Source organism: Clinocottus analis, unplaced genomic scaffold (genome assembly GCF_023055335.1).
Source record: "Clinocottus analis isolate CAN_PGR_092001 unplaced genomic scaffold, fCliAna1.0.p SCAF_24, whole genome shotgun sequence".
In the NCBI taxonomy this organism is placed as follows: domain Eukaryota; kingdom Metazoa; phylum Chordata; class Actinopteri; order Perciformes; family Cottidae; genus Clinocottus; species Clinocottus analis.
The window spans coordinates 6,112,501-6,136,735 of record NW_027175976.1 but is presented as its reverse complement, the minus strand read 5'-3'; the positions used below and the strand labels follow the sequence as shown (position 1 = coordinate 6,136,735).

Genomic DNA, 24,235 nt, shown 5'->3' with positions numbered 1-24,235 from the left:
TTCATACACACCACCTCATCAGCTCTGAGAGTCTTCTGCTTGGTGTTATCGCCACTGCGGCGCAGCACGCCATAATTAGCACTGCGGAGTCCATGTGTTGTGTGTGTGTGTGTGTGTGTGTGTGAGGTTATTAAGGCGTACAAGAAGCTGGAGGGGCATCAGAGGGGGGGAGGCCAAACAAGTTGATATCAGGGGAGTTTCTTTCACACAGATTACTATATATCCCATACTGTACGAGGCTGCACAGCGGAGGGCTTTCTGACTCCACAGCCAAATTGAATTGCACGTTCGGTGGACTCCCACTGCGCAGTGAATCCACAGAGGGATGAAGCTGTTGTTTAATGTATTGTGTGCAGTGAGGAATGCGGAGTATATTCTCAGTTGGGCACGTACATGGCCTGCTAAATTAATTACAAATGAATCTAAGCAAAGGGGCGCGGCCAGCTCGCGCAGCATCATCGGGAACGGGGAAATATAATATGCGGGTGGTGAGCTGATTTAAAAAGTGAGGATTCACGATGTTTTCTTCTTTTTATTTTGTCCCAGTCAGGAGAATGCAGGAAGGATCCATACGCACAGTTGGATCTGGCTAAATTACAGCGTTGGACCGGGATCAGATGCCGTGGACGAAAGGCTTAGCGGTGTGAGGCACCCCATCCCGAGCATGTGCTGAAACCCGAGATGTGGGGGGTGAAGCTCTAGCAAATTCAGCAATAACGACGATCAAAGCGGCCTCTGAAAGGTTTGAAGGAAAATAAGAGATGTAGATTATACGCTGTGGACAGAAATAATGCAACAAAAGATGCCTCAAAATGGATATTTGTCCAGGAGCTGCGCGTCAATGCCTCTTGAAGGACACTGATCATGCAACATTCCCCCCCCCCCCAAGAGACAACTACATACCTTGGAGCACAGATGAGCACACTCCAGAAAGAAAGGGCTAAAACTAGCAAACACAACAAGGACGCTAATCATGCTTTTCAGTCCAAGTCTTTGGCCTGCCGAGCAAAACACGAGGAACAGAAAAAGGAAGAGTCGGACAGGAATAAAGATCCTCTCGGGCCTCCCATGCTTAGTCCAAGTGGAAGGCGGCCTCCTGCTCGACAGGATTAGGGCGTCAGCGTGCCCTTAAAACTCCCAGGAGTCCTTTATCGCCGTGTTCAGACTCCATAAAAACGCTGCTTATTACACTAAACCTGTCATGCGCTTTAATATGGATCACAGTTTGATCCCCCACCATCAATCACAAAAACACTACGGCAAAGTCAATGGCGTCAGAGCCCGGGATGAATCTCCGACGTCCAACTTTCTCAACACTGATGGTTTTAACTCATTGAGCGTGTGGACGCCCGGGATGTTCTGGGCGCTTGATATCCATCCCCCCACCCCCAAAAAAAAAGTTCCAAAGGGTGGTCAAGGACTGCGAGACACACGACTCCTGTTTTACAACAAAATTAATTTGGCTCCTCTGTGAAACATTTGACACAGAATTGGCCGCGGGAGGAGGAGGTGGAGGAGGAGGGCAGGATGGATGGAGGATGGATTGCAATGCCCACAGGAGAGCGGTGTAAAGCGGGCCGATCGATGCCAGAGAAGAAGCCTCCGGCTAAACACAACAAAGGGCGGTGCGGCCGAGGCGTTCTGGTGGCTTGGCAGTTTCGGGCACATGCAGTCCCACGCGGTCGGTCCACGGCGGGATTGAGCCCGGTTTGTTACCCTTTTTCCTTGTCTCATCCGCTGGCACTCTCCTCCGATGAAGGTGTAGCGTTTTTTTTCTCCACCTTATTAAACAATCACAGGCTAACAAATTGCTTCCGACACTCGGGCTGTCGGGAGGATTGGCAGCGTTCGTCTTTGTTCTTTGGCTGCGCGACGGAGGACATACGCGTTGGACGCGATTTCTCTCCCGTTGGCCATTTTGTGGGACGCTCGAAAAAGATTTAGCTCCGATCGCGCCGCAAGAACAGAGCTCTGGTCTCCTGCTTTTCCTGCCACGGAACAAATCCGGCAGAACTCGAATGAACAGAATGAGACTCGCGGAAAAAAAAAAAAGAGAAAAAAAGCTCGCTCTCGGCTCCATCGTCTTGTCGACAAGTAATTAACAAACATGTCCAATGTGGGGAGTAATGAGAGGAGTGGAGGGATATGGCAGGAAGCGAGGTGATGGAGAGAAAACTCCAAGTCCAACAGCTCCTTGCTTGACTCTCTCAGCAATGTTCAAACATTCAGTACATCCCCCCCCCACCGAGTGCTGGCAGCGTCTCGCACGGCCTTGGACACGTCAACTTTTCATGGACCTCTATTTCATATCGCGGCGTCTCTCTGTTTACCATCCTCGCTGTCACTCGAGACAGTGCGGCATCAAATAAAGCAGCAAGAAAAAGAGTGACCCTGACTGAGCGCCACTGCTTCTCCTCAAGATTGCTTGTGACAGTCGTCCCTCAGCCGACGACAGGCCGCGTGTTTTTTCCTCCCGGAGCGATGGTAACGCTGCCGCCGAGACGGAGGTACCAAAAAAAGGCAACACCTGACTCCTGGAGCCTTTCAGCAGCTGTGAGAATTACATGTATGAGCTATCCAGTTATCTCGAGATGGCAGATAGAGGCGATAGGATTCAGCGGGAAGACGGTGAAGCAGGCACTCGAGAAGGAGATATGAAAGCCGGCTCCAGAAGATAGTGTTTGCTGCTATTATTCTGACAGGAGTCGGAAGGTCACTCCACCAAAATGGCAAAGGGTCATGATGCAGAGGTCATGACTCAAAGGTCTGATACCAAGATAAAGTTAACGCCAGACAAAAGCTACCCTTTACAAATATAATCCACTTCGGCGTATTGCCTCCCCCATGACAACAGCAATATAAATAAAGAAAACAGCTGTTACATAAAACATAGAACAACCACTTTCGAAGTCTTGCTCCATGAAAGAAGCTTATTTTTTGAGTGTGTAAACAAAAATGTAATTAATGGAGAAAACAGGCCTTTTTTTCACAGACATTTGATCTCTCTATACAACAACGGAGGAGATTAATTTGCCAGGGCAGCAGATCCACAGCATCAAAAGTTGGATTCCAAATTTGTGACTTAATTAAAAAGGCCCTATTAAAGCGGCACATTTTGGTGTGAAAACAAGTCAAACCCAAGCATTTTCAGTAAAGGAAATGCTTTTTTTTTTGTTGCAGAGGGCAGAGAAATTTGATCCTTAGTTTACAAAAGGAAACACAAATAAAATGAAACATTGGTTCTCTTCTTAACTCTTCTCGGCCTCTGATAATGCGACTAAATTAGGAACGTCGTCCCTAATCACCTGCACCATTTTCTGGGTGAAAGCAGTTTTTGGACCCTCATTTTGGACACTGCTTCCTCCACATGGATGTCACAAGCCAAATATAGAGTGTTTATATTGTAAAAACGTGCATTTCCCTCTCATGATTTCTCAAAATGACTCTAACATACAAGTGATTTGATCAGGATTTCATTCACCTGCGGCGATATTCGTTGTTAAATTACTCCTGGGGAAATCTTTCTGACCTGTGAGGTTGCGCAGCCCCAGCTGCCTCAGGCCGTAGTAGCCGTCCCGCCTGTAGTTGAGGAAGATGGCCAGAGAGTAGCGGCCCTCGTACAGCTTGGTGCCCCGGACGATCCGCAGGTTCTCCAGCGGCAGGTAGTCGAACTGGTTGAGAGCCACCAACACGTAGCCGGTCACTTCTCTGATGGACTGCGTGGGGGAAAAACAGAAGAATGCATGTTGAATACGAGCGTGGGAGCAATCCTGGACCGCCAGATATGGACCAACAACATCCATCAATTGTTTTTTAGTCCTTGACCTTATTGTGTCATGATAGAGTTGTGAAAAAGAAACACAAATCAGAAAACTTGTTGTAGAAAACACTGATATAACTTCTGTCTCTGATCTCAGTCGTTGGCCACGTCCGCCTCTTGGAACAGGCGGTAATTCATTCTTCTCATTTTCGGTGCACAGAGCATGTTATTTGCATTTGGAAATGTCAAGCTCATGAAAGATTTGGACATGGAGTCCAAAGTGGTTCAAATGTCAGCTCAATCGCTGACTGATTACACTCCTTCTCTGATTACGATCTCACAGCTGTTCTTGAAGGCTTGAGAGGCCGTGGAACGAGCAAATATGACATTTGTAAAGCCAATAAGCAATCCTACCGTTCAGGACAATATTTTCAAATCCAAATCAAGTATATTGGTTTAAGATTTTATGTCTTGTAGGCTGAAGGCACCATTATAGCAACTCCCAGTCAGGTGTGAATGGATTCTGTGGAGATGTAAAACAAAGGGGAGGAAAATGATTTGGCGTTGGTTCCAAAAAGGGTTGGTACACACACACACACACAGACACACAGTGCAGAATCAGAGCGCCTGAGTGTGCCGAGTGCCTTGCTGAAGAACATGGCAGACGTCGACTATCGTGCATCAATTGACCTTCTCAAAAGTCACCAAAAATGGGCCTGATGGCCGCGCTGTTATTCACTGCAAAGTCGGGCTGAAAGACGGGGCCAAGGAGAGAAGTGTTGAATATATTTGGTCACAATTCCGGAGAAAAGTGTCTGTCCTTAAAAATGAAGGAAAAACCGGCGAGGTTAAAGGTCAACGACACACAGCATCGTGTTATTCCATCAACAGATGAAAGTCCAACAGACGAAAGCTGAGAAAGAACCTCTTTTAGCTGACGGGCATATCCATCATTCTGGCAGCGTCTTCACATACAGCACCGTTGCCACATCTTTTGTGTATGTGCATGTGTGTGTGTGTGCGTGTGTGTGCCTTCTAAAACATAACTTATTCCCTTGTTGCAACAGCCCCATGTCTGTGGCCATGCAATATTCATCTGAGTCACTCAAACGGCAGCCTGGGCTTACTCTCACACACAGAAACTCACAAACACACGTGCAGCAGCTGTTAAATGTCACGATTACACATTTTACCGACCACCACCGACAAGCCTAATGAGAACTCCACATTTCAAAGTGTGTGTGGGGGGTGGAAACATATCTGGTTACACGGTTCAACACCGGCTCGTACGATGGAGGCTCGGTTTGAAGCCGTTTCTTCTTCTTGTCTCTTTTATTTCCTCGAGTTTTGCCGGTTCACACGCTGCCGACTGACGCTTGTTTCCACGTGTGGGAATCACCAAGAGGGTGTGAAATAGAATATATCATCTCCCCTATAAATATATCATAATTAGAATATATATTTGTGATTTTGGGCTATACAAAATAAACAGAATTGAAACTGAATCTATTCTGCAGGGACAATGCAGCTTGGTTGTGTGTTAACACACTTATCTGGAGACATGGCTGCTGTACAGGTGGCCCGACCAACCTGTAGGGGTCTTGAGAGCGGCGACAAGGACTGTGATCCCTCACCGGCTTCCCACAAATGAGAACGATGGAGCCGGCTCGGCGCAAAAAGCCCCAAAACGCCGTTATGCCTTCAAACACTCATGAGCATATTTTCAGTTTCAGCGGAAAGGGTTATGAGGCAGCCACGGAGACATCCTAATGACCAGAGACAGGCCAGATGATTGGTTGGGAGGGAGGGAGCGGGGTGAGCGGCGTGAGGTGCGATTGGCTGCTGACCCCTCAGGGGACGCTAGCGGAGGCTGACAGCGAGGCCGCGGCATGTGGAAGGCCCGCATCTCAGGATAATCGCAGGCGACCGCGGTTTTGCTTCTATATCGAGCGCGCGGCGAGCGCGGCGCACCTGCCACGCCGGCGCGTGGCGGCGCCAACACAATAGGAAGGGAAGAGACACCGGAGGTGCTTATTAGCGAGATTACAACGTGTCAATCACCTGACGAGGGAACGCACGACATAATAAAAGAGCAGTGGGATTCATTTCAGCCGAGGGTTTGATTAGCATACTTATTGCGAAAAAGAGTTTCTATTGTGAGGAACTCCGCTGCCTGTCAAAGAAACGAAGGAAAAAAAAATCGCCCTCCGTCCTGTGTTTTGTGTTTCTTCTTCTTCTTCTTCTTCTTCTTCTTGTTTGTTGCGAGAGTTAGCAGGTTGCGCAACTTCATGCAACTCGTGACTCAGCCTCTAAAAATAACGTGCGGGCCAAACTCCTCCAGGGGTCTCTCGTTGGTCCAGGGCCCTCGGGGTCGGCCGCTTCGTCACCGAGACCCCCGGCGTGACCCCCGCCGCGACCCCCCGCGTTTACCGCCGCCGTCGGCTCCGCCCGTGGCGCCTGCTGGGGGCGCTGTGACTTGGATCTGGAGGGGGGGGGGGGGCGATGGGAGCGGCTCCTCCGCGCCCCCCCCCCCCCTCCCGACCCAGCTGTAGGCATGCACTCGGCTGCTGGCAGACGCCACAGAGCATCCTCTGTGCACCCTTCTCCCCGCCAACCTCCGGGACCCACTGGCGAAAGCAAAGAAACTGTTTCCGTGTTGCTTAGCAACCCAAGGAAAGCCTTCCAGCGGGAGCGAGGGAGAGCGACGAGGGAGAGAGCGGAGGAAAGGAAAGGAGAAAAAACAAGTCTTAGAAAGGGTTTTTTTTTTGTTGTAATTTACCTAATTAAATTAAAGGATTACTCTGCCCTTTCTCAGCCATTTTCTTTCGCTTTCGCACTCTTCAATTTCCCTCCCTGGACATAAATACTGTTTTTTTCCCTTCTTTTCGGAAAGCTTTCTAAATCAATATTTATGTGCATTCCTCTGTAATGGAGGGAGGGAGGGAGGGAGCAGGGAGACAAGATGGGAGGGAGTGAGGTCCGGAGGGGAAGTACACACACAAACACCTGCATTTCCCCGTCCGCATCGACTGCGCTCAGTTTCAGAATCGCTAACGCAGAAGCTGAAGGAGACGCTGCCCGCCGCTGACCTGCGGGCGTCGTGGTCAGACCCAACGCGGTGGAAGCTTCTCCAGAAATACACAACTACCCAGGCGATCGGGAGGACTCGTCTGCAGCAACAAGGTGCAGCGACCATCGATCGCTCAAACACACACCTCAGAAATGACTCTTAGCTTGTGACATCACGGCCCAGAAGTGGCTCAAAAAGGGAAGTGGAGGTGGGGTGAAGGGGGGGGGGGTGAGCATCGACGTCTCTTCACAGTCCCGGATTATTATCTTAGATATTTGAACCGGATCCTTTGGTTGACGGCTTGACCGTGCTCTCCGCGGTGCGGAAATCCACTCGCGAGCACACGCAACCCAATCCCCACGCACACGCAAGCCTCTTGATGTGCCGATGACCCCCACCACCCCCCCACCACCACCACCACCTACGCAGAGAAGAGAGAACACCGCCACGAGGCACAGACGAGAGTGAGTCGACATAGGTCAGCTACCCATGATGCAGCGCAAGTGTAACGTTTCCTCTCGCGCCGTCCTCCATCAATCGCGGGCAATTAGCGTCCCGGCGTGGAGCACTTCGCAGCCCCCCCGACCGGCTCGTTTCCTTCTCTTCTCCCGCTCCACCCCTGGGGCGGCTGTGTGGGAATTTTTCCCAATGCCGGGGTGCACGGCGTCGAGGCCAGGGCGGCTGTATCGACTCCGCGCATCGCAGTCATGACAGAAGGCGGCGGCCGCTGCGCCGCCTCGGAAGCAGAAGCTGGCTGGAAGCGACCTGCAACCCTTCCAGATATGTTTTTCAGAGCCGCGCAGTCTGGAGACATACCGGCTGGGCGCTGCGCAGCGATTGGGACTTGGAAGGAGGAATATTTGTTTTGAAATCAACCCATGAATTCGCTTTGCAAAGTCAACAGAGGAGAAGCACCAGAGGTGAGCGCTGAAGCCGGATTGAAGACGATAAAACAGAAGAGTGGCTCACCAATTATAACGCAAACGCGCCTCAACGGACACTTATGTAAGCTAACTGTGTGATGTTTTTAGGTAGCCTGCGTGTCCGCCATCATTTGTTTCATTCAACTTACTTTGCAGATACTCGGGAAACCCGTGCCAACGCAGACGATAGATTTGCATACAAATTTGTCGTGATTTTTCCCAGAGATTCGCCTTTGGGCTTCATCCCAGATTCAGAGGGAAAACGCTCCATTAGAGGATTTAAGGGGAAGAATTAAGAGAGATTTGCTGCACGTTTTGAATCTGGATTCCTGGATGTTACATGTGTTGTGAATGAGCTTTTATGTCACCTGCTGGAAGAGAAAAACTCATTTGATCCTTTTTTCCTCTCTTCATGCCGCCGATTGGTCAACATTCAAGAGCATCAAGGTGAACACATTTAAAGGGAAAGCATGATCAAATATAATAAAGTCTTCAGATAGAAAAGATTGTGTGCTTGTATGGAGTAAAGAGCAGCCATGGCTGAACATCCAGCGCTTCATGGCCCCTCCAGGTCAAGTTGTGATCATCAATAAGGTCAGAAAGAACTAAATGTAACTTCTGCAACACAAATTCATATTTATTGTTTGGATTTTGGACTGAATCTTTGCCTCTTCTTTTTTTTTTAAGCATCAACAATTTTCATTTAGTTTTCTCTCTCGGCCTTGGACACTTAGATGAAAAGCACTTGGGATGTTGGCTCTTTCTCGTGCCAGTGTTTAGAAATACATGGCTCATGCTAAGCCCGAAACACAACAATTCCTTGTTTCAGATGATTAACCACTCATGAAAACATATGACTATCATATTGCGTCTCCGCTAATAAATCCCTAGAACCCAGACACACTCTACCTTTAAGAGACGACAAATGTACTTTACACCTCTAGGTTTAAAACGCACAGATACAAACAAAAGTAAACTGGAAGACATCAATGAGAATGAAAACAGACTGAAACGTAGAATCCATGACAAGAAGCACTGAAGCTCAAACCCTTGTATTGATATCATTTGGCACCCATCTGTAAGTCTCACTATCACAACCTACACAAATCACTATGTCTTGATTTGTGCTTTTCTGTGATCCAACATGCTGCCGCTGAGGGCTCCATCCAAGTGGGTTTATATCCACCACACAGTTAATTCTCTCTTATTTATTTTCTAAAATGTAATCTACTCTCGTCTCTCCCTGCGACAGTGTTGCTTTCATCAGGCTAAGCCGATTTGGAAAGACTCTTAAACAACTTCAGTGGGGTGAAACCGCTGGATCCCCCCCCCCCCCCCCGGCCCCCCCAAACAAAAAGAGAGCACGCCTTTGTTATCTCAAAATAATGAGGTATTTAAGTCATGCTCACGCGAAAAACAACGTTTGATACCTCGAGATAACGATGTAATTCAATTGTTATCTCGGGGTGGAAAACATAAGCACTACAAACGGGGAAGTTGCTGTGTTGACATAATGAGATAGTTCGGACATGACCATGTGAAAACAGTTTGAGATCTCCAGGTAATGACACAGATAACTTGTAATCGCGGCAAAGCAGACCCCCAAAATATAGTCGGAAGCAAATATTAGACGGCAAGAGGGGAAAAGGAGGAGGAGGAGGTTTGGAAAGTGAAAGGACGGAGGAGAACGAGAGAGAAGTTTCGGGTTAGGAGGTGCAGCGTGGTGGAAGCGCACAATGATACGAGGGAGGGAAGTGGAGCACAGAGGAGATTTATTTCAAAGCATAATTAATAGTGCACCTGTTCCTGTCATCTGGATGAGTGAGAGCGTAAATGAGGTGGATGGCGTGAGAGGGAGGAAGGATTGGGTGAAGGAGGGAAGAAAAGAGGGGCGACAGCATAGAGGGAAAGGAGGAGAGGAAAGTGGGAAGGAAAAAGGCATAATGCAAGGTAAAAAAAAAAAAGTATAACGACGCCATTATAAAATACAAGAGATGGGACACATATTATGGTGATTATGGCTCATTTCCATACATATAGAGCACTCTGCCAGCGCGTCAAGGAGAGTGCAGCGGCGCATGTCAGCGGCGACGGCGCCGCGGCTCTCGGAAGTTTTGATCCGAGCGGAGCGCCGGCGCAATGCGACTCCTTCGGCGCGGCGGCAAAGTTAATGGGCGGGCCGGGACCTGTTTACCAATTCGCTTCAATGGGCTCCGTGCGAGCGGCGTGCACTCCTTCACCCCGTGCGACTGTTTGGCTGCTAAGTATGCTGAGAGCACTCGGGCGTGACATTCAAGATTTTGAGAAATCCTGTTTTTTTTTTGGTTTTTTTTTTTTAAAAAAAGGGGAGGAAAAAAAAAATCAAGGCCTTTGAGAGAAGGGCCATTGACTTTGAAATAAATGAAAATCCAGCTGCATGAAATGTCACCGTGAAAACGACTGAGTCCTTCAGCGCAGGTATTTGCGCAGAGCTCGGGAGGTTTCCTTTTGTGGGTAACGTCTCGGGTGCTGTCGAAGGCACCCTGAGGTGCTCCGATGAGATGAATCAACAGGGTGAAAAGTGTGCAGGTGGAGGAGGGCGGGGCTTTTTTTTCTTTCTTTTTTTTCCCTTTCTTCTTTTTCTTTTCGCTCACATCAAAAAAGGGAAACCACATCAAATGCGAACGAGCGAGCGGTTTGAACCCACACAGCACTTTTCATGTCGGCGCAGCGGAGCGGTTTGAAATCCACTCCCTTGAAGGTATTTTAGCACATTAGGGGGAAAAAGGAAAGTTAATGTCTCGCTCGGCTCAATCAAAAGACTTCGGTTGGACGAGCGTTCAGTGGAGGAGCATCGAGTCTTATTGTGGAAGAGATTCCAGGAAGCCTCGTCTACGTTAACATTCGTGATTTTGCATTATTTATTGAATAATGCAAGCCTGGAGCTCACTCATCTTCAAGTATTCTTCATTTTCTTAATTTAGATGTTGAGAAGAGAGAGAGAGCGGAGACCAAATTTGCTGGTGCAAAAGGAAGGGAAGTGCAATTTCCTTCAGTAATTAAAATGTTAAACTCAATTTAGAAACGTTGATTTATACATGCAATTAAGTCTATTAAAAACACTGGTTTTATATATATATATATATATATATATATATATATATATATATATATATATATATATATATATATTCTTTTCTTTTTTTCTCATGTTGAATCACAATTACCCAGGTTGCCACTGGACATGTTGAAAGGCGAGTTTTCAGAGTCACATCCAAACAATATACTGCCAGCTCATTGACAATGACTTTGAGATGACACGGTGGTAAGTCTGTGTGTGTGTGTGTGTGTGTGTGTGTGTGTGTCCAGGGGTGTGCCTTCAGCAGCAGCTGTGCTTCTGGCTTTCGGCGCTGATATTTATTGTCTCGGACAGCCCGACAATCTCATATGAGCCCGTTTCATGAGCGGCGTCCGTGAGGCGTCTGTGTTGTCAAGACGCATTTACACTTAAGACCCTGACTCTGAAATCAAAATTACCAAAGGGGGGAAAGTTTTGCCGCACATTAGCAGGCAAAACTACAACAGTGACAGCGTGGTACAGTATCTAATCCTTAAGCCGCGGTGGAAAAAAGACAACACTAATACATAACTCATGAGGCAGGGCTGTTGTAGCATCCCAGCAACAGTCGTGTGGCGTATCGCATTATGCTGTAGCCTTTGGGGACCCTCCATAATGCAGTTATGTGACAAAGCCAGTGCATGTCAGCCACAGGCTGGCTTCTGCTCGCTTGACAGTAGCTATAGTGGGGGAAAAAGAAGAAGAAGAAGAAGAAAAAAAAGTGAGCTGAGCGCCATGTTATCTCCTATAGCACCTAGCTCCCCGTATCTCATTGTTAAGTCCCTCGTTTTTCATGCTCATCCCAGTTTAGGACAGATTTTCAGAGCCGGCAGGGTCTCTGAAGCGAGGGGGCCACTCTGCTGCATCGGGACGCCCCCCCCCCCTCCCCTCACCTCCCCGGTCGACGCCTCCAGGGAGAGCGGGAGGAACGGGGAGGCGAGTGGCCTCCGAGGACCAATGTCAGTTCACTCCTCTGGGGGAGAAAAGGTGCTTAACGGCCCTTCCAAGTGATTGATGATGGGGGGGGTGGGGCCCCGCTGCAGAGCCGCGATGCAGCCAACGGGAGACAATGCCAGACTCTGCTTGGATAATCAATTTATGCCGATGGGAAAGACGACAAATACATATGAATTCCCGGAGTGGAAAACTGTGGATGTATGGAAAACAGAAGAGACAGGTAATGATTGTGTTAAAAAAAAAAAAAAAGAAAAAGAAGAAAGGTCATGGGGACATAAATCATACTTTCTCTCACAAGAGGCACCATGATCGCTCTTACACTCCTACGTGCGCGATCCTACGTGCGCGGCCCTGACCATTATATTCCTCCACATACACATCTATTCTCACAGACTTAAGACCGCAAATATATTCCAGCCAGGTAACCACGCAGCTGTGGGACTGATTACAACCATGTCAGATTTCATCTGTCTTGTCTCTTTATAAAATGTGTGTGTACGTGTGTGTGTGTGTGTGTATTGGTTAGGGAGGGTATTTGTCAGCCATTTTGCCTCAGTAGAAAATGAGGCCCGTGGCATCATCAGCAGTTATGAAGCGCACCACTTTTCTGCGCTAAACTACTTCATTACCCTGGAATCAAATTCCCCTAATCAGAGATGGATGTCCCGATTTGTGGCAGCGAGAGTTGTGTGTGTGTGTGTGTGTGTGTGTGTGTGTGTGTGTGTGTGTGTGTGTGTGTGTGTGCACCTGCGTGCACCTGTTTGCGGTTATGTGCACGTCACAGGCGCATCCATGCGTGCCCACGCGGGTGGGTTGGCAATATAAATCAATTTGCCGACATAATGAAATCACACGTGACGAGTGACACGAGATCGCTCAATTTGCTCGCATCGCGCGCGACACGTAGCGAGGCGGAGGCCCGACGCACCTGGCCGAGGGAAACCAGACGGAGCGCACCTTTGCAGCGGGGGATGGAGGCAGGATCGTCTTCAGCCAAGTGGTCCCTGCGCTTCCCGGCCGGTGCAGATGCGACGGCATCTCAGACCACCAGCAATTACAAAATATCATTTCCTTTCCCCGTCGGGAGGGGAAGCTCATCACCATGGCTGCCTGAGGCGTTCGTCCTTTCAGAGCTTCATTCATGCGTCTACAGGGTTTCCCACACTTCAGTCCTGTGAGCATTCACTATTGACTTCTGTGAAAGGCCACATGGCGACACATCCAAGGATGCACTTTGTGTCTTGTTGTCAATCTTGAAAGAGCCCTTAAAACATATATATATATATACACACACACACACACACACACACACACACACACACACACACACACACACACACACACACACACACACATACATATGAAGTCCAATGTTTCTCCTCTTGTTTTGTCTTCTCCCTCATTGACATATTGAAGACCTGAGTGATATAAGTCTGCAGGGCTTTTGGTTGCAATCCCAGCTGGATCCGGAGCATTGAGAGCCTGCAAAAATAAATACAACAGCACTAAAATGTAATATTATCTGTAGAGTATCTGTAGAGTTTTTTTTTAACTTCGCAGTGAGTACTTTCCACACTGTGGGCATCCAGCAGAGTGGCTCGAGTAGAAAGGGAAAAAGCCTGGGATCAGTTTTCTGGCAGTGTTAGCGCCAACACGCTAACGATCTGCAGCCGACAGGTCCGCTTCCAGGAAACATCCGGGTGTGACGGTGTCCGCCGCTCGGACCCGGTTCTGGTTCTCCTGTGCCATCCCTTCCCTCCGGCTCGTGGTGTTAGCTCCAGTCCTGCAGCCACAGGCTAACCCAGCTAACCCAGCTAACAGCTGTTCATGCTCCCAGTGACAAAGCTAGCACGCAGATGAAAACTCAGCGGATCACTGGAGTCATTAGCATCCACTATCCAGGGCCCACGAACGTCTCGACAAACATGAACCTCGATACATTTGATAGCTGTCGAGACGTTTCAGGCTGCACCAAAGCGTGGGCCGGACGACCGACACCAAAGCGCCAAAGACTGTCAGAACCCTCCTCGCACGCGGCCTTTCAGCCATTTATTACAGTACGCTTTCAATTTAAAGTCGGCTCTTGCAACATCTATTTCAACTTTTTTTTTTTTTTTTTTTTTTTGCACTCTCCTTGTTCTTTTTCGCAAAGTAGAAAAAGTGGAAAAATGTTCACTGCTCTACACAAACTTGAACAAAGGGTCAGTCAATCACCCTGCACTAACACAAGCCGGGAAAGAAAGAAAAAAACACGGAGACAGGCTCACAAAGACATCATGTGTGGCATAATGCATAACTATCACACACACCCGCGCGCGCACACACACGCGGTGCAAATGTCACCGAGGAACGCAATCTGCTCCCTTCCACTCGGCAAACTGGAGCGGGAGCCGGCGTCTCTTCCGAAGCCAGCTGCGAGAGGCAGATATTTAAAAAGGCGTTCGGGAGAAACAATTTACAACACCCAGGAATTAATCTGCCGCTAAGACGCTTTTTTATATATATATATATATACGTGAAAGGGGTGCCAAGAGGGACCGATGTGACGCACGCCACAAGTGTCTCTTAAGAAACTTTTTTTTTTTTTAAAATGGCAGTAATCTGCAAGATGGAAAGACGGGTAGTACGGTATAATGGGCGGGGATAATAAACATTCGGGGTCTTTAGCAGTTCAAGCGCCACCTGGCACGAGGGAAACATGTCCCGCTTCTGAGAAAAGGCCAACACCCCCCCACACACACACACACACACACACACACACACACACACACACACACATGTCCCGCACTTGATGCTCACTTCTCCTAATGCCATTTGGAGGTGGCATTTAGAGCCCCATGTATTCCTCCATCCATCAAAGTCCGCATGCGGTCCAGCTGTTGGCGACCGGAGCCGGTTCGTATAAGCGCGGCGGCGCCGTAAACATTGCTTCCGTGACATTTCCGATTTGTCATTTCGTGATGTGCGACGTGTGTGTGTGTGTGAGTGTTATTGGATTGTTATCACGCCGCGTAAGCGAGCCGCGTCCTCGCGTTGGTCTGAGGTGAAGCACGTTTTAGAGACTTTCTACGGGGGATTTGAATGTTGCGCACCATGAAGAGCTCCCATCTTGCAAAGTCCTAATTAGTTATTGACGAGTCAACGGGTTGTCGGCGTTGTTTAGAGGCGAGTGAGGAAAGAAGAGGCGAGAGGAACGGCTGCTTTCGCATCGCCGAGAAAACAGACACTTAATTCACAAAGACACATGAAACCAGATGATTTATGTTGAATCTCACGGCACTTCTTTTTTTTTTGAGGACTTTTAGGGAAAGCAGGATGTAGATTATTGCAAAGTGCACACTATATGAAAAGTTCATCTTTGCTAGAGCTTAAAAAAAAGTGCCACATCTCCCTCTGTGACGTCAGAGAGGAGAATACTTAAGTGAAGTACGAGTGATTGACCTCAAAGGATGGAGCCCAGCACCAAACACTCGCATGATTTGGAGCTCTTGTGTGTTGCTTCATGTTACACTGACGACGTTGTCTTGGAGGCTGATTTAAAATCATCCACCAGACTACATAACAGAGATGCAGATGTTGTTGTCTGCTATAAAAGAGGAAAACAACTCTCCGACTTTCTCCGAAAATGTGATTTTCTCTCTTAGCGTTTTTTTTTTTTTTTGTGTGTGTGTTCTCTCTATCGCTCCCTCCGGGATAATACAATGTTTGCCAAAGCGAGACTATCAAACGCGGTTTGCACGCGCGTCACGTGCAAACTCGGAGTTCGGATGCGAGCCCGCCGCTTTAATCGACAATGCAACGCCACAGAATTGAGGACGTTCAACTTTTGTCTGATGAACTGTGTGAAACATTCAATTTCAAAAATCTTTCGGAAATGACTTGATGTAATATGCAGACATCATTTATTCCACTATGCTCTGCGGAAGTTTGAGGCTGTCGCTTGTCTGGATGTTTGGGTTTCTTGTTGGTATTTAGAGGACGCAAGTTGCCGGTCGCCCAACAGACAAAGTCGTAGCCATGACATTTACATTTGGACGTAGGAAATGTACGTTTTTATGTCAGTTTTCTTGATTTCAGGTCAGATAAAAACATATTTTCATACAGGCAAATGAGTTGGAATTTGTTGAAATCCATTATTACAACAATACATCATATTGATGTTTCCTTTCTACACAAAACAGCGATACAACAGGGCATTAGATGTTAATAATTTGTTTCGCACAAACATGACGAGCTGCTGTTTGGTGAGGTTTGAACCTCACTCTCAGTTGCGTGGGAGTAAATAACCTTTAAAGCAATAAACAATGTGTCCGTCATCCTCAGAAATGAAAGGAGGAGAACACAACTAGCATCACGACTCACACTTTTTTATCCTCCTCCACCCGGTGAAGTTGCACTTTACATCCGCGCAGACATTTGTGAGAAATTGCCATAATCAGAAAACGGATTCTTGAGATGTGTCTTAAAAACAATGACCTTTGACCAGCAAATTCTAGCAATAATAATTTGATATATCTCACTGGCACTACCAGGTAATACAGGTGGAGCTGTTCTTCACCGGGTGACTCAGAGCGAGTGGAAACAAACCGGATTGGTTGTGGAGGAGGGAAAGAAAGCCACGGCGAGCTTCATCCCTTCCTCTCGGCCCCGTGCATCTGCCACCATAATTTGCGATAATGACGGCATCCCAGCAGGGCCACTCTGCGCGGAGTGATTCTGAATTGATTTAGTGCATTAATTACGCCCCTGTTACGCCGGTGTCATGGACAATATTTTACAATTTGATAAGCAAAAGACGTGCCGTGGGATCATTTTGATGGATTGCGAGGGTTTTTATGGTCGTACCTTTTAATTTAACGGTAATCACTTTCCACCCCCCCGACGCGTCGCGGAGGCAGCGAGACTTTTAATTCCACCTCCGAGACCTCTGCTCCGCCCCGTGTCTGCTCTGATCAGGCCGAGTCAGACGACGCACAAAAAAGAAAAAAACACGACGCAGCACAACCGCATCCTGGATGCGAGGCGGCGGCGGCGGGTTTCAAAGTGTCCACGCGTTTCCGGCCCGAGGCCAGAAGACACCCGAACATCCACACGGTGAGGGTTGTCAACGCTTCAACGTTCAAAACCAAAACGGAAGATGGGACAGCTGCAGCGGGCCCTTTGCTGCTCGGAGGCCGACGCTCGGCACACAGTGGCCCCCGGCCTGATGGACAATCACACCGACAGAAGAGGGATGGGGGGGGAGGAGGGGGGAAGAGGAGGGAGAGGAAGAGGGAGGGGAGGGAGGGGTATGACGGATCCGTCTGGGTTCATCTGCCAGGCACCCGGATGCTGTAGGTTGTTTGTTTGTCGCTCTGGATGGCTTGAGGCAAGAGGGTGGAAGATCCACACACACACACGCACACACACACACACACAGGCACACGCAGCTCAGCAGAAATGGTCAAATCTCAAGGATTTTGGTGAAATGTCATTTTTTATGACAAAAGTTTTCCACGAGAAGAATGTCGGAAGTTTGTTGCAAAATATCCGCATATATATTTAATCCGCCTCATAAATAAATATGCTGGAAAGCGACAATGCTGGTTGAGTCCTACATCCGTGGAGTCGTGGTTCTGATCTGAGCGGTGTCTAATAAAAACAGGTTTTCCTGCCTTCCCTTCCGGTTAACAAACAACTGGAAAACAAACGGTAACAAAGTGAAACGTGAAGTATTTTCTCTCCGGGACTTGGACGCCTCCATTACCCCGCAATTAACCGGATATGAGATCCATCAGCGCGGTGCCACGGTGATCTGGCAGGGTGCTGGCTGGAGCGAGCAGGGTGCTAATTTCCCCGGCGTTAAGAGCTGTAATTATGCCGACGCTGCCGGGCGCCCGCGAGGCGCTAACAGCCTCCCGTTCCAGGCGACAGTCCCAACCTTTTACGAGCTCCTCAGCTGGTTCAGAGGCTAACGCAACTGTAAGATTCACACGCAAATACCCCCCCCCCGCCCCCCGCCATTAGTTTGAAGAGGCTCGGTGACGGCTATTGTGCGACACATTTTTGGAGAGCAGGAACCGAGAGACGGGAGAGGAGGAGCACTCGACCTCCCTGCTGGACTTGTCCTCTATCCGCCGCTCTTTGTCTCCTGCAGCACAGAGATGGGCTCCGATCTGTCACGGGGAACCGACCGGGGTGGAAATCCAACTGAACAGACACACGGAAAAAAGCGACGGCACTCTAAAACATCCCTTTTCCAATACACTACACGGCTAAAAGTATGTGACCACTGGGCTGGAGGGAGCCGGTCCGGGGGGACTGTTTAGTGTGCGCGTTAATATGGCTTCTAGTTCCACTTGTTCAACTCTCCCAAAACCAAAACCATGGGGCTTAATTTGCTGCCACAACAGCCTCCGCTCTACTTCCCACAAGATGTTGGACGCCGGCAGCTGAGATTTTGCTCCCATCAGCCGCAACCACTCATGTCGGCTCGCCTCCGGCCCCAATCCTCCCGGAGGTGTTTGAAATCAAGCGGTTGAACTCAAGGGCCTCGGCGCCGAACTCGGGAAACCATACCGACATAAATATACATAGAGCGCCGAGTGGAAGACGCCCCGGAAGGGCAGGACGCGCTGAAACCCGCGCGACAGAGACGAGTCTGAATTAATAGCACGGAGTCAGAGAGGAGCGACGCGATGAGTGCTGAATGATGACACCCGGAGAGGCAGCAATCTCTGACTAACACACTGATCCCAGCAGGTTAGAGCAAGGACATCGGAGGAGAAGAAGAAAAAAAATAGAGATTGCGCAAGCGAGGCCGTCGAAGTCACGGATGAAAGGTTTGGCCCGTAATATATGAACATCTCCGCTCTCGGTTGAGCAACCGTCACCCTCTGCAGGTGCATCCTGTCACCTCACGTTGACTCATACAACATCCACGCGGCGGCATCGACAAGTCGATCACTTGCAGCCGAAATATAGCGCAAGGAGGACGGGGGAAGCCTTCGGATACGAGGACTCTCTCTCTCTCTCTCTCTCTCTCTCTCTCTCTCCCAATCTCTGTTGCTCGGGCTGTGCCGAAACTGAACTGGCGGCGCCACAGTACCCCGTCTTTAGAACATGTTGGAAATGAGTGCTTGTTAAAAAAAAATATATATATATATATATATAAAAAAGAAAGCAGTGTCTCTCGTTTTTTCCCTCCCGTCTCTCTGGGCTGGTGTTTGCCAGAGATAAGCTCTGTAAAGAGTGTCTCTGTCTGCATGTCGACACAGAGTCCACACCACAGTGACCGTGTCATTCATCTCTCTTTAGTGGTGTGTGTGTGTGTGTGTGTGTTTCTGTCCCGAACTCGTGATAGATTCCTCTGGAAGAGAGGTTTGAGACTTTAAAAAGCATGTCCCCCCCCTCCTCTTCCCCTTCCTCTTCTTCCTCCGTCCCTCCGCTCTCAGCTGCAGCCCTGGCATGGCGCCACGTGTTTTGCGGCGCTACCCGGCAGATTGATCCGGCTTTAATGAAGAGTCCTTCAGCCTAGGTGACATCATTAGCTGGTTGTGGGCCACTGCAGGCCACTTGGCACGGCCCCCCCCCCCCCCTCCCCTCCCCTCCCCGCTTCACTTCTGGGAAAATGGGTCATTCTGAGTGACAGACAGATAGCGGCCAGGGGGAGCCGGGCCAGCAAAGCAGACAGAGGGAGGATGCCCTTCCCACACCTGTGTCTGTATGCACAAAACATGTCATCTCTCAAGCAAAAGCACTTCTGAGGAGCCCTGAAACTAAATTATGACATGGTTTCTTTCCCTTCTCTGTGACCTCTGACCTCTGCCTGTGTGTTAATTCAATATGAATAATAAATAGGTTCTCATGTGTCAAAGGAACAGCGCTGGTGGACTCGGGTCAGACGAGGTAAAATAATGCCACCAGACAGTAAGATTTGCTTTATAGTGACAACCCCCCCCCCACCACCCCCTCCCTCCTGGTGTGCTCCTCATAGCTGGATAAAACAAACGCTCCCATGCATTTGAGAATATAAATTGCACCAGACTAGATTCACACCGGGCTATAAAACGAACTTTATCACACCTCCGGTCCTCTCGCACTCAGCTGAAAGGAGGCAGAGAATAAGCGGACAAAATCAGAGACATGTGCTTTGGAAGGAAAGCTGGACCTGAGGAGGCCGCGGCGCCGTCTCATCCATCTCACTGTCAGCATCTCGCCAGGCTAAAGTCCTCCTGTGTGTCCCTGGCCTCGTCCCCTCACCCCTCCTCCTCCTCCTCCTCTACCTCTGCCCTCGCGTCCTATCCCCGCTCCCTCTTTATACACACACACACACACACATATGCAGACACAAACACACAGCCCTGCGGCACGGCAGCTAAACATTGTAATTTTAGCACAGCAGCTGCTTTTTGCCTGCCATAAAAGCGACAAACCCTCCAGCTCTTCTTCTGCTCCCCTCCTCCTCTTCCTCCTCCTCTTCTCTCTCATCCTCACTCCTTCCCATCCGCATACGTCCTGTACGCAGCACCTCGAGTGTCTGAGTCGACCCGGTGTGCGAATGTGTGCATCATGGGTGTAGATAATATGTGTGCCGTGCTGACGGTGAACTTTGCGTGACCCGCTTGTGTGTCGCTTTACGCCGCAGACAAAATGCAACGGAGCTGCAGAGGGGCTAGAAAAGCTTTCCCACAATTATGCCTTCAAAGTGGTGAATTAATGTACACGACAGCTCGATGCCTCCAAATGAAATTAAACGTCTTCTTTTTCACAGCGAATTTTAATTGGGATTTATAGTTTCCATAATGTCATTCTTTCAGAATCAGCCGAAAATGAAAAGGTTTGTCCGTGAAATTGAAACATCAAACTATCACCGTGTGGCACTCCCGGCTCATGCAAGCAGTCGGGTGGGGCCTCTCGGCTTGCTCGCGACCAATCGCGTGATAGCCACAGAGTTTCCATGGCAACCACATGACTCTCAAATCCGCCCCCCCCCCTCACATTCACTTAACAATCCCCCAGATGCCTAATTGTTTCCCTAATGACGCCAGGCCTAATGGGACTGTTTATGATATTCATTTGATAGCGCTGGCCCAGTAATTAGACTACACCTCACTTCATTAAACAGCAGGAGTGGGGGGCGCGGCGCCTGGTGGCAGGTACAGTATGTGAACATATAGCCAGAGTGAATTTTAAAGCACTGTCCCGATGACACACACACACACACACACACACACACATCAGGAGACACATCCAGAGAGCAGCGACGCCCCCCAAGAGAGCCCTGTGTTCGAGAGGAACGGCACTTTACATTCACAGCGCTGCTCATTTGCCCGCATTGACTCAAGGACATCTCTCCCGCCGTACTTCCAGTACCTGTACTTGTTATAATTAGCTCCACTGTACGTGGCGTGGCATGGCGGTGGGTGGCCGTGTTGGTGAAAGAGCTTCAATCAACATCCACCAGTTCTGCCTGCAGATCAGCGACATACATGTGTAGAAAATAGTGAATGAGAGATGGAGCCTCTGTCCGTGGTGCTGAAACGATGTGTGCAATGGAGAAAATAGTGAATATGTAATGAAGCCTCTGTCCGTGGTGCTGAAATGCATGTGTGCAATGGAGAAAATAGTGAACGAGTGATGGAGCTTTTGTCTCTGTCCGTGGTGCTGAAATGTATGTGTTCAATGGAGAAAATAGTGAACGAGTGATGGAGCTTTTGTCTCTGTCCGTGGTGCTGAAACGACCGTGTTTCTCACGGCTGTCCGTCTCTGTCTCCCCATGCGGATACAGTGCGACGCTGTGAATATCAGCGAGAGCGACCGAGGTGTTCGTACCTTGAGGAAGGAGAGGTTGCGGTTCCGATCGATGCTGGTGATCTCCAGGTTGCCCATGACCACCTCGCAGTTCTCGTAGAGCTTCTTCAGGGTGCGGTACTGCTGGTCCAGGTCGGACAGGGTGCTCAGCTTGTTCTCCGTGCCGGGACAAACTGGAGACACAGACCACAGGAACGTTAGTGTCACTTCAGAAGGCAATTGGTGGCATGCGAGCGAGCGGGTGAAATATGATGACACATTTTTAAAAAAAAGTCCAACCTCGGTGGGACCGATTTCAAATTCAAGTGCTTTGAATATAAGTACACTTCGGCGCCTTTCAGGCATTGAAATTGAAATGTCACATACAGCAGGCGACTTACTACACTGTAGCTGCTTGCTGCTTAAAGGCCAGCCAGCTAACCTGTGTTAAATGGCATCACTCTTTCAGTGGTAAACTCTGTCCCCTAGGGGGTTATTTGGCCAGTAAAACTCTGATTCTTTGACCGCACCAACGGAGGTTTTAAGTAAAACACCAGAGTGTAGATGCACGGTTCAGTGACCGCTGTGCAGCACCGCCTCTGAGGAAGAAAAAAACGTGAGAATCAGTGAGATAATGAATAAAGAATCAGAGAAGGAGGGCAGAGGAAGAGACATTCAGGCGGGATTTCAGGATTAAAACGATGCATTGTGCGGAGATGAGACACAAACAGAGGGATTGAAGGGCGGAGGGACTATTGGTGGAGAAAGAACGGGTCGGGAGATTACGTAAATTGCAGCTTTGACAATGAGGCCGCTGCTGGCGTGGAGACTTTGGGAGGGACAAGTGGGGTGAGAGGGGTGGATATCATTTCTCTGAGGCAGTGACCTACAGTCTGGGTCTGGCACCGGCACACCGTTTAATCAAAGATATTCAAATTGCATTGGTTGACCTTCACCGAGGGTTTAGACTTTAGTCTGCTGACGAGATTACGAGACTTTGAAGATATTATATAGTGAGTGGAAACAGCTCGCTTGGTGTGAGGCAATTAGGAAAGAGCCAACAACCGTGAAAACACCGACGTTAAAACACATAGATCCTCCGCCGCTACTAATAAATGCATGGCAGTGGGCTAGCGCGGCGGCTACCACTGTAATTAGTCCGCCCCGTTTCCCAGCCATCAAGCACTCTTTCCGTCCCTGCCAGCCCTTCTCCACCAGTCAGTCAGCCTCCCCAGCCTCCGCTCCGCCGCCATCTGCTCCTCTCGGCTGGCACCGCCGATGCCGCCGCCGCCGCCGCGTTACCGCGGGCGCGACTGCAGGTTTGCGTGCGCGTCGGCACCGGGGATGGAGCTTGGCTCGGTGTAATTAAACCGCTCGTTAAAGTTTGTCAGCGGCTCAACTTTGAACAGGTCTGGTCACAGTTTTTTTGGGGGGGGGGGGAGTTATTCTACTCAGTTATTTGTTTTGAACACTTAACGCAACGCATTGTTGCAGTTTCCAAGAGTTTCCTCTTGTGGTTGTGCGAGTAATAACTGCCCAGAAATGCAACGTTACAGCCTGGAGGCCGGCGTCTTGAGAAGTAGCTTATTGTTAGTGGTAGATTAAATAAATGTGTTCGCTGCATTCTGCTTACCTCAGTGTTTACATCGCATCACTCTGTCCTTTATCGCAAAGTGTTGCGGTTACACTCCAGGTCCCTCTGTCTTTATCAGGTTATCCGTCGGCTGCTCTTTAGATATTTCTCTCTTTTCACACCTCTAATGTCAAACTCCTCCACTCTCGGGGGATCCGAGCACCCGTCTGTAGAGAGGGCAGTGAACACACGCAGCTCCCAAACACCCTGAATACATGGAGACGCAAACACCAGCACAATTTAAGAAATTAAAGGATTTGAATGGGTAATGTTTGGTCTTCATTCAATGTGTTAACATGTATTTAACATTATTTCATGTTGTTGTACTGTTCCGTAGGCTTGGAATTAATGAAAGCTGATATGATTAATGAAGGGTAATGAACACATTTAAAGTCTAGTTTCTGTATATAAAGGTATATTTGAGCTGGACACTTCCGAGAGGGATTTAAAATCAAATCCTCGGCGTCACACAAACTTCCAGTTACAGATTGGTTGATGGATAGATGTCGTGCTGGATGTTATGTACGCGCGCAACATATTTTGTTTCACATCATTTTTGTCTGCAGGAGCCTCGTCAGCATTCCACCTGTGGACATGCCCCTTAAATAAACCGGCATTAGGAAGTCAAAGCTTATATCCCAGAACAGGAATTTCAGAAAGAGGAAAAGAACCAACGGGCCGTTGCATAGTTGAACTCGCCCCGATATTGAACAACATTGAGAGCTCATAAACTCCCATATTGCTTTATGGATCGTTGGCTCGGCAAAGATGAGTGCGCTTCCTCTCCTTTGTGATCCTCCATATTGCTGCGGGTGCTCGCCGTGTGGGACCGAGCGGCGGTGAGGGGACCTGAGCCACGGTGATAAATGAGATTTGCTGACCACACACAGATGACTTATTAGATGAAATGATTCGAGAGCGGCTACAAACTCCCAGGAAGTCTGCGAGGATCTGAAATTGGTCAGATCGATAAACGTGTGTGTGTGTGTGTGTGTGTGCGTGTGTGTGTGAGTGTGTGTGTGTG

General features: G+C 48.9%; 1 protein-coding gene across 6 annotated transcripts in view; it reads right to left on the bottom strand.

Moving 5' to 3' along the window:
• Nucleotides 1-24,235, bottom strand: part of LOC137793836 (receptor tyrosine-protein kinase erbB-4-like) — a 188,042-nt gene that overhangs the window by 72,181 nt on the left and 91,626 nt on the right. For 5 of the 6 annotated variants that reach the window (XM_068590179.1, XM_068590181.1, XM_068590180.1 and 2 more), the window contains exons 2-3: nt 21,621-21,772; nt 3,530-3,716 (exon numbers count right to left, since the gene is read on the bottom strand). In XM_068590179.1, the coding sequence (XP_068446280.1) occupies nt 3,530-3,716; nt 21,621-21,772 (339 nt within the window). Of the gene's footprint in view, nt 1-3,529; nt 3,717-21,620; nt 21,773-24,235 lie in introns of those variants that run through there. The other variant, XM_068590184.1, reaches the window with a different exon arrangement.